This window comes from Eschscholzia californica, unplaced genomic scaffold, assembly GCF_041429995.1.
Source record: "Eschscholzia californica isolate CP2 unplaced genomic scaffold, dmEscCali1.0.p SCAF_1, whole genome shotgun sequence".
Classification (NCBI taxonomy): Eukaryota; Viridiplantae; Streptophyta; class Magnoliopsida; order Ranunculales; family Papaveraceae; genus Eschscholzia; species Eschscholzia californica.
In genome coordinates this window covers 20,437,437-20,447,969 of record NW_028238198.1, presented here as the reverse complement: position 1 = coordinate 20,447,969, position 10,533 = coordinate 20,437,437, and the positions used below count along the sequence as shown (strand labels likewise).

At 35.8% G+C, this 10,533-nt stretch overlaps 1 protein-coding gene, 1 non-coding gene and 1 pseudogene across 2 annotated transcripts; 2 read left to right on the top strand and 1 right to left on the bottom strand.

Moving 5' to 3' along the window:
• Window positions 1–740: 740 nt before the first annotated feature.
• Window positions 741–3,146, top strand: LOC147565014 (BTB/POZ and MATH domain-containing protein 3-like). Its single transcript, XM_086666292.1, has 4 exons — window positions 741–1,172; window positions 1,539–1,869; window positions 2,484–2,730; window positions 2,854–3,146. The coding sequence occupies exons 1-4, from the start codon at window positions 778–780 to the stop codon at window positions 2,946–2,948; spliced, it is 1,068 nt and encodes a 355-aa protein (XP_086522418.1). The 5' UTR covers window positions 741–777; the 3' UTR covers window positions 2,949–3,146.
• A 2,221-nt stretch (window positions 3,147–5,367) lies between these two features.
• On the top strand, window positions 5,368–6,470 carry LOC147565013 (BTB/POZ and MATH domain-containing protein 3 pseudogene; annotated as a pseudogene).
• Window positions 6,471–9,948: 3,478 nt separating this feature from the next.
• Window positions 9,949–10,055, bottom strand: LOC147565012 (small nucleolar RNA R71). Its single transcript, XR_015231610.1, has one exon. It is a non-coding gene; the product is annotated as a small nucleolar RNA R71 (small nucleolar RNA).
• Window positions 10,056–10,533: the final 478 nt, after the last annotated feature.

Below are 10,533 nucleotides of genomic sequence, written 5' to 3'. Positions count from 1 at the left end.
TTTAGTTGAAATCTAATAATTCATAGTCGAAATCTAAAATTAAAATTTCGCACACGTACTTCGCGCACGTACATTATTTGGATGTGGGAGCCTGACGTTGGAATTGAGACAAAGCCCCGGCACTCCCAAAATTCAGGGGCTCTCAAAATTGGGAGCCCCCAGCCCCACATTGGACTTGCCCTAATGTGTATTGTTCCCCAACCACAATAACTAAGTCCCTAGTAAATCTCTTCACCACATGGAACTTATCCGTGCCAGCCTCACAAAATTCGAGCAAATACAATTTCAATTCAGCACGAGGAGAACAAATGTTCTGGCAGACGCTTTGGCGAAGTGGGGCAGAAACAACAGGGTCAATCGTACGTGGCAGTCGTTGGAACTTATGAAGTGGGATCTTAAGTTGTAATTTCTTTGTTTGGGTGTTTTTCTTTCTTTCAACAAAAAAAAAAAAAAAAGTCCCTAGTAACAATACCTAGCTTCCGTTATGAAAGGCAATTTAAAAACCTTCTCCTCTTTCCCGGTCTTTCATGTTTTCGCCAAATCTCTTTAAATCTTTTTAATCTCCGAAATTTAGGGCTAGGGTTTTTCGTTTGTACTTAACGTAATATATTGATTTTCACATGAGTGAAAAGTACATCAATTTATTATCCTAAATCTAATAGGAGAAGATTTTCATTCCTTATTTTCAGAAGATTTAGGGTTTGCAGATTGCTATTTATATACTAGGGTTTTAGGAGAAGAAAACAAAGAAGAAAAAAGTATTAATACAGTACAAAGATGAAATCTTCTTCTTCTTCTTTAATGTCAAATGGGTCTCAAGAATCTTCATCCCAGTCAACTTGTGAACTGGTTAAAGTTTCTAGTGAACTAGTTAAAGTTTCTCATGAATTCATTATAAAAGGGTATTCTCATCTTAAAAGCAGAATGGCTCCTCAGGATTCAATATCAAGTGATAAATTCCAAGTTGGAGGCTACGATTGGAGGATGATATTTCATCCAGCTTATAAGAATCCGAAGAACAGATTGACATATGCATCAGTATTCTTATGGTTGGAAAGCCACATTGATGGCGTTGAGGCTTCTGTTGAGTTCTCGCTGAGAGATCAAAGCGAGACAGGAAACCATAAAGTTGTAAATTTTACTAGTTCTTTCGACTCAACGTCAATGAAGTGGTATGATTTTCTCTAACAAACAACTTATGGCAGAGATTTCTCATTACAGATGTTAGTCATGAGTTATGTTTTTACTATTTTGTTGCAGGAATTATGTTTGTCATGTTATAGATAAGTCTTATGTACCAAACATTGTGTCCTTCCTGTCCGAAGATTAAGTACTTTATATTAGATTCATTGACACGTCAGTAATGTTCTCATCGATATGTATTGATATAATAGTACAAATAGTTATTATGTTTGTCATGTTTTATTTAATTATTTGGTTAGAGACTATCTTTGATGGTTGCAATCATGAATTATTAGGTTGACTAAGTAATACAAATTTTTATTAACGAATGAATTTCTTCTCGAACTGCTTTTCAGGGGATCTCCAACTTTCATTGACAGGATAACTCTCGAGAACTCAGGTTTTCTCAAGGCTGATTGTCTTGTCATTAGATGCACCTTAGAACTAGTCAGAAAGCCCCAAAGAGTTCAAATGCCTCCACAAGATATGAACCAGAGTCTCAGAGAGTTGATGGAATCAGGTATCGGTACTGATATTGTATTTGAGGTTGGGGAAGAAACATTCAAAGCCCATAAATTGATACTTGCTGTTCGCTCACCAGTATTTAGAGCCCAATTTTTTGGACAAATTGGAAACAAAGACATGGATAAAGTTTTAATAAAGGAGGTTGAACCTTCTGTTTTCAAGGTAATCTTTTATTCTTTTTGACAAACCTTAATACGTTCATATCCTCGACTACATTATTTGCTGCTTAAATATGCATGAATTATTGAATGAACTAGTTAAATGTTACTTTTTTAGATACTCTATTTATTTGTATGCATAACCGATTCTTCGAACCCTTTCCCAGTGGGTTCCAGAATTATGTCAATTAACCCAATTACTTTATAAAAGTTTACATGAGTAGTTACTAGTTAACTTATTTCAACGAAAAAAAATTACTAGTTAACTGCAATATATATATATCAAAGGGATCATATTTTGGTTTGACAAAAAGTCCAAAACGTATTGCAACAGAAAATAACGTATGAAAGGGATATCTCTCGCGTACCCCATACTCCCGCGGTAGCATGTCACTTTCTGGTACCACGTGTCCGAAAAATTAGGTTGCTAGGTTACAATTGAACCTGCTAGATTATGGAAAATTGGGAATGAACCAGTTCTTTACCTTGTCAACATTGGATATGTTGATAGGGTACCTCCTTGGTCAGCTGTTTTTGGTTACAGTCAGTTTTGGACCATTTGGTTACTATATACTCTTTTGATGCATGTAGAAAATGAAATTTTACGTTATATTGCAGGCCATGCTCATATTTATGTACTCGGACGAGCTTCCTCTTTCCACCCCGTCAAAAGTGGTACATAATCTTTTATCCGCTGCAGATCGGTTTGACTTGAATAGATTGAAATTCTTGTGTGAGTCGAGAGTATGTAAAGAAATTACCACAAACACAGTGACAACAATACTACTTTTAGCAGAAAACCATCATTGTTCTAATCTTAAGAATTTCTGTCTACAATTTGTTGCTGAACCAGGAAATTTGGGAGGTGGGTTTCATCGGTAGAAGCTAAGTAATGTTGATAAATGATAAGATTAGCTTTCACATATTAAGTTTTTGTCAATTGAGTTTTAAGTTACTATTTGTTACTTTTCATATATTTTATGTGCAGAGGTGATGAAATCTGAAGGATATGAATATTTGAAAACGAGTAGTCCCTTGTTGGCGTTGGAGCTTATGGAATTTGTTTGCAGACTTAAGTGTTGACTCCCATAATGACGACTCGTGGAAAAAGCGTAAATTTTTTTTTGTTGTTGAAAGGGGGAAAGTGTAATCCAAAATAATAGAATTGAGTTCGAAAGGGTGAATTTTATTTGGAAATCAAAATTGAAGATCTTTCAAGTTAAAGTGAGATGTGACACTAAGTAATGTTCAAAATAAACAAATAAATAAATAGTATTGAGTTAGGGCAAAGTGTTTACATCTCTCAAATTTAAGTGTCTAAATACAATATAAGAATGATAAACTTCCAAGTTTTCTCTTACAGAGTTACCATTCTTCTTCTTTTTCTGAAGGGGGATTCTGACATACACCCCCAGCATTGAATGAATATTTGGACTACAACCCCGTCTTCTGAAAACCTTTGATTACACCCTCACGTAGACGGAAACCGTCAATTCGGTGTTAAGATGAGAGGGTGTAACACGTGCGCGACCATGACGGTTTTGCCCTTTCTAATTAGACGGATCTTTTCATCTCTTAAGATCCAACAATTGAAACAAAACCTTATATTTAATATGGTGCGTCGCAACTTTTTCCCCAAATTTTTTTGAACTGCCCAACCCTCTTCTTCTCCTACTTTCTTCCATTAATCATAAGATCACTCTTCTAGATAGAGAAAGCTTGGATGCTTAGTCTGCCCAGGAGATAAGTGATCAACTTGAACTAGGACATTTACTATCATTGGTCTATGTCCATGTTTCATTATTGGCTACTAAAAACTTGTCCGGAAAAGATGGATCTCTTGTTAATATGATCAAGCCTCTAATGGATAAAAATGAACAGATCACAACAAAGAGTTTCAGATCGGACCCTAATCAAGGTGTCAAAACACGATTTCTAGTGGAACTCATCCACCTTAGTAGTGCATCTCCCAAACTCTATTCCTTGTTCAGGACTTCTCTCTCTCTCTAAATCATTTTCAATTACCATTAACAGGTTTCTATTCATTCCCTTTCCCTCTCTCTATAAAACTCATTGTTCAATCAATTGAAACTAATTACATTGTTATATCTGTTCCATCTTTAGTTGCAAGTTAATATATCCATCAATTTTAGTTATGGTTTCTGAAATAGAAATGGGATTAGACAGTTGGGTAAATCAACTTATAAGAGTTGTAAATGTTGACCCTCTGGTTATCAGTCGATAAGTTGATTTGTCTCTGTCTTGTCTTGGTTAAGACAGAGTTTCCTTTCTCTAATTTGTAGAGAGACAGACTGTAAGCGAATAATGATTTATCAGTGTTCCTTCTTTCGGATTAACCGAGTTAGACAAACGTTAATGTAGTCGAGGCGAAATAAATTCTCTTTCCTTAAGACATTTTACACCCCCGTAACAGTACCAGACGTTAGGGTGTATGCCTTCGAGATACAACGACTTTCCTTTCAGAATTTTAAGATGGTACTTCTATATTCTGAAAGCGGACGAACCTTCGTAAGTATTATGAGTTCTTGGATTTATGCGAATGATCTTCTAGACGCTTTAAAATTCACTCGACACTTCTTTCTTCCTTTTTCTTCTAGATATTCTAGGCAAACCAGAACTCTAGAATTACTTCTCAATCGGATTTTCTAGGCAAACCAGAACCTCTGATTGTTAGAAGAGAAGAGAATGAATTTGATGTCCTAGACGACCTATGATTATCACTTCACTCAAAACTTCTTTCTTCCTTTTTCTAGATATTCTAGGCAAACCAGAACCTCTAATTGTTAGAAGAGAAGAGAACAGAAGAAGAGAATGAATTGATGGAAAAAGAAGTGAGTTTGGGTTGTTTATATAGGAAGTGAATGGATATATAATGTCTGTTGGGTTGAAGGGACATATCACTTCATTTTGTGGACTAAACTGAAAGATAACTGAATTTTGGAGTCGGTTGTGATCTGGACCGTTAGATTTCCCTAAAAAACGCGGAGGGAACGACCACCTTTGGATCATGCCCGAAATATACCCAACAGATGATGGAAGCAACGGCTAGATTAAAAGATTAGAGTTGTGCCACTCGGTGCCCGACGTGGAGGAACTTCGAACCGTTGGATCTCGCGGATCCATTGATCCAATAGACGAGTTTGTATTTGTTTTTTCTTCTTGTTACTTAACTCTTGATTTCTTCCACTATCACATTTTGACCATTGCTTAGGTTTTGGTCTGAGTTGCTATATTGGAAAACTCTACTTTTTTATTTAATTATTTGGCTGGAGACTATATTTGATTGTTGCAATCATAAATTAGGTTGACTAAGTGATAATACAATTTTTTATTAACGAATGAATTTCTTCTCGAGCTGCTTTTCAGGGGATCTCCAACTTTCATTGACAGGATAACTCTCGAGAACTCAAGTTTTCTTAAGGCTGATTGTCTTGTCATTAGTTGCACCTTAGAACTAGTCAGAAAGCCCCAAAGAGTTCAAATGCCTCCACTAGATATGAACCAGAGTCTCAGAGAGTTGATGGAATCAGGTATCGGTACTGATATTGTATTTGAGGTTGGGGAAGAAACATTCAAAGCCCATAAATTAATACTTGTTGTTCAATCACCAGTATTTCGAGCCCAATTTTTTGGACAAATTGCAAACAAAGACATAGATAAAGTTTTAATAAAGGAGGTTGAACCGTCTGTTTTCAAGGTAATGTTTTATACCTTTTGCCAAACTTTGATATGTTCATATCCTCAGCTACATTATTTGCTGCTTAAATATGCATGAATTATTGAATGAACTAGCTAAATTTGACTAGATACTCTATTTATCCCCTCGTCGCGTATGCGTAATCGATTCTGCAAACCCTTTTCTGGTCGGTTCCATTCCTATACTCAAATTTTGTGGTACCAGAAAATAGTCCAAAACGTATTGCAACATAAAATAACGTATGAAGGAGGTACCTCTGGCGTACCCGATACTCGCATGGTAGCATGTCACTTTTTGGTACCACGAACCCCAAAAATTAGCTTGCCCAACTGTTTTTGGTTATAGTCAGTTTTGGACTATTTGGTTGACACTATATACTCTTTTGATGCATATAGAAAATGAGATTTTATGATATATTGCAGGCCATGCTCATGTTTATGTACTCGGACGAGCTTCCTTTTTCCCCTCCGTCAAAATTGGTGCATGATCTTTTATCTGTTGCAGATCGGTTTGACTTGAATAGATTGAAACTCTCATGTGAGTCGAGTGTATGTAAAGAAATTACCACAAGCGCAGTGGCAACAATACTACTTTTAACAGAAAACCATCATTGTTCCAATCTTAAGACTTTTTGTCTACAATTTGTTGCTAAACCAGGAAATTTGGGAGGTGGGTTTCATCGATAAAAGCTACGTAATGTTGATAAATGATAAGATTAACTTTCACATATTAAGTTTTGGTCAATTGAGTTTTAAGTTATTATTTGTTAATTTTCATATATTTTATGTGCAGAGGTGATGAAATCTGAAGGATTTGAATATTTGAAAACGAGTTGTCCCTCTTTGGCGTTGGAGCTTTTGGAATTTGTTTGTAGACTGACGTTTTGACTCCCATAATGACGACTCGTGGAGAAATTTAACTTTTCTTTTGTTGTTGAAAGAGGAAAAGCGTAACTCAAAATAGATGCTTCTATCACCTTAAAATCTGTCCATTGAAAACCAAATCCAAAAAAGTTATGAAAGTGAAGTTCCAAATTTGCTTATTAAATAAATGTTTCTCTTTAAAATTTAATCCAAACTTTTAGTTTAGTATATAGCTTATTCACCCATCAAGTCTGATACTTTTGCCTTACCAATATCAGGTCACTAGGGGCAGCGCTACATAAAGGCTAGTGGGGGCATGTGTCCCCGTAGACCTGAAATTAAAAATACTAGGGTATGTCCCGTGTCCCAAGGCACGGTCAGTTATATTAATCAAATATGACGAAATTCTAACGCAGTGCTTTAGGATTAACCCCGTAAAACTATTTAGGCGCTCTCTCCAAACATGTGACCCGACTTTCCATACTTAGTATTACTATATTCTGGATACCCTAAATTTTTGGTATTATTTTGTTTTGTTTCCTTTTTTTAAATTAGTTATTGTTTTACTGAGAGAGATTTTAGTTTCTCTTTTTAACCCTTGAAATATCTTTTGTTTCATTTTTTCTTAAATTAGTTATTTCTTTTAGGAGCACGGTTAATTTTTTTCTTAAATAGGTTATTTTATTTCTATGAAAGACTATATTTTAAATTTTGAGAAAGGCTCCTGGACAATATCTCGTGCTTTTAGAGTCTCCACATAATATTGTTATATTCTGGATACCCTAATTTTTTGGTATTATTTTCTTTTGTTTCCTTTTCTTAAATTAGTTATTATTTTATTGAGAGATTTTAATATTTTTTTTAACTATTGAAATATCTTTTCTTACTGATGAGACATGAAAATGTCCCATCTGAGTCTCTTAAATTGGACGAGTTAGTCTATCTAGGGCAGTTACTCTCATGAATTACTCCTTTTTCTACTCAGGTACCTTTTTCAGAGTTATGTGTGCAAAACGGATAAAAGTCGGAGAAAATGCAGACTAGGGGAATTTTGGTCATTTGTTGATTCTGATTTCAAGGTCAAGATTAGTGCTCGGATGGAAAGTAGAGTCCAAGACGAAACCGTAGGCGAAAACGGAAGTCAAATCGGAGTTCGGATGAGTAAAATAGAGCGAGTCAAAGTTCGGGTCAAAATTGGTGGACTAAAAGTCAAACGGGCTACATTCGGGCACAGCAGGAGTACACTAGCTTTACACCGTCATCATCTTCTTCCCTTTTGTTTTCTTGCTAAATCTGAACAATCACAAAAAAACAGAATTTAGAAAGTTCCTAAAAAAAAAAATTTAGAAATAAAATATTTTTGTGATTTTTTTTTCTTTTTAGAAAGCAAATAAATTCCTAAACTAACTAGTTTAAAAATCAATTCAAAATTTAGAAACAATTCCTAAAAACAAATCCCCGGCAGCGCGCCAAAAACTTGTTGTGAAATCTAGTGAACCTAAATACTAGGCTAACTAAACTAAATTAAAACTCACAAGTGCACGAACCGTATGTGAATATGGGATGTATTACGAAGTCGATCCCACGAGGATTTGTTCGGAATTAAGTCTAAACCTAAACTAACTAATGAACTAGGAAAGAAAATAGTTGATTTTGAGAATGATTTGAGAAACTAAAAATTGAAACTTAGAAAACAAATTTAAGTTGTGATGAAAATCTATAGGTTGGTAAATCTAGGATATTGGAATTCACCACGTTAACAATCATATTTGAATCTAATATCTAATTTAAATGGATAATAATTTAAATTAGATATTAGATTCAAATATGATTGTTAGTGGTGAATTCCAATATCCTAGATTTACCAACCTATAGATTTTCATCACAACTTAAATTTGTTTTCTAAGTTTCAATTTTTAGTTTCTCAAATCATTCTCAAAATCAACTATTTTCTTTCCTAGTTCATTAGTTAGTTTTAGGTTTAGACTTAATTCCGAACAAATCCTCGTGGGATCGACTTCGTAATACATCCCATATTCACATACGGTTCGTGCACTTGTGAGTTTTAATTTAGTTTAGTTAGCCTAGTATTTAGGTTCACTAGATTTCACAACAAGTTTTTGGCGCCGCTGCCGGGGATTTGTTTTTAGGAATTGTTTCTAAATTTTGAATTGATTTTTAAACTAGTTAGTTTAGGAATTTATTTGCTTTCTAAAAAGAAAAAAAAAATCACAAAAATATTTTATTTCTAAATTTTTTTTTTTAGGAACTTTCTAAATTCTGTTTTTTTGTGATTGTTCAGATTTAGCAAGAAAAAAAAAAGGGAAGAATCCTCGGATTCGAACACTTAAGGGAATAGTGGTCCGGGTCGTCTGCAAAGGTCATCGCCCGTCTAGAACGGGAGGTAATTTTTCTGATCACCCACGAATCTCCTGTAAGTGGGTAATTGTGTGAATTTGTTTGCCTCATTGTTTTGCCGAACTGTTTAGTGTAAGCATTCTAGTAAGGGCACAAACCCAGTTACAAGATAGGAGTTCGGATTTCATCACCGTTCTCTTGCCCATTTAGGAAACAACATTCACGATCCTAAGCCTCGTTAATAATTAAAATCTGATTTAGACAGTGACCCTAGGGTATCGAGCTCATAGGACCTTCATAAACAACTCGGGAACTTGATTGTTGTCTATGCATTCTCAGAGGAAAGTGTGTGACCAATTCTTGTCAAAAAGGCCGCCTCGAGAAGAGGAAATGTTTGCCGAAGGAAGACGGCTATCACAACGTTCATCGTTGGCTGTCCTCCTGGAGAATTGTTTACCGACTACTCTGATCAAGTAACCTTTATAACAGTCAAAGTTCAAGTGTTGTGGCGAAAAAGGAGCTGTCTAGATTACTAGGCAAATCTGACAAGCCATTCACCAAATCTACGTCTAATAACTGGTTGCTAGATTCTGTTTAGGTTGCTTGGTCGAGTCAGCTTGATTGTGATTTTCCTTCTTCCTAGGGTCTTCGTAGTTCCTTCCGTCCGTGTTAGTTTATGCCACCTAAACCTCGTGATCACTTAGGTCGTTTCATTAGAAGAGATCAAGGAGGTGAAATTGCTGAAGAGATGGGTGAGAATATAGATCTACGTAGGATTGAGGATGCTCCGCTAACCCTAAAAGAGTACATGTACCTCACAAGGAATAGTCGTCCGTCGTGTATTCAGTTACCTGTCTCCACAGCTCATTTTGAGCTAAAACCGGGTATGATCCAAATGTTGCCTATTTTCCGTGGTGCGGAAAATGAGAACCCCTATCACCATATTAGGGAATTTGAGGAGATTTGTTCAACCATGAAATATAGAGATATGTCTGAGGATGAGTTAAAACTGAGGTTGTTCCCCTTCTCTTTGAAAGAGAAAGCTAAATCTTGGTTGCACACTTTGCAACCCGAGTCGATCAGTCGTTGGGAAGAGTTAACTACAACTTTTCTTCAAAAGTTCTTCCATAAACACAAAACCGCTACCATTAGGCAAAATCTTGCAGGTTTTGTGCAGCAAGATGGAGAGTCCCTTAGTAGTTACTTAGAGAGGTTTAACGATCTCCTCTTACAATGCCCTCACCATGGTTTCGAGAAAATACGATTAGTCCAGATTCTCTATGATGGACTAGATTATCAAACTAAAACCATGGTTGAGTCATTCTGTAATGGTGGATTCGTGAATAAAACGGCAGAAGAGGCAATGGAATACCTCTACGATGTGGCAGAGAAATCTCACCAATGGGAACCCTTTAAAGAGCCTAGGAGGATTGTAGCTAACAAGGGGAGCATATACCATATAGAATCCCATCCAGTTTTTGTTGATTTAGCAAAAAGATTAGAGGCCGTTGAAATAGATAAACAAAAATCTTCTGTCGAGTCTAGGGGTACACCAAATCCGGTTATGAGTGTAGGAAATGAACCAGTAAGTTACCCATGTTCGGTTTGTGGAGATCCTACACACACGGGTAACCGATGCACCTTATTCTTTAGTGAACATGAACAAGCCAATGCTCTTTATCAGAACCAAAGGTACGAGAACAAACAAAGGTTTGATCCATTCTCTAAC

What these genes read in the sequence shown, in the direction of transcription:
- LOC147565014 (XM_086666292.1), top strand. Translation starts at nt 778, where the DNA reads ATGAAATCTTCTTCTTCTTCTTTAATGTCAAATGGGTCTCAAGAATCT. An exon ending in TTGAACCTTCTGTTTTCAAG is followed by an intron (nt 1,870 to 2,483) that starts GTAATCTTTTAT and finishes GTTATATTGCAG; the next exon opens with GCCATGCTCATATTTATGTA. An exon ending in TGAACCAGGAAATTTGGGAG is followed by an intron (nt 2,731 to 2,853) that starts GTGGGTTTCATC and finishes TTTTATGTGCAG; the next exon opens with AGGTGATGAAATCTGAAGGA.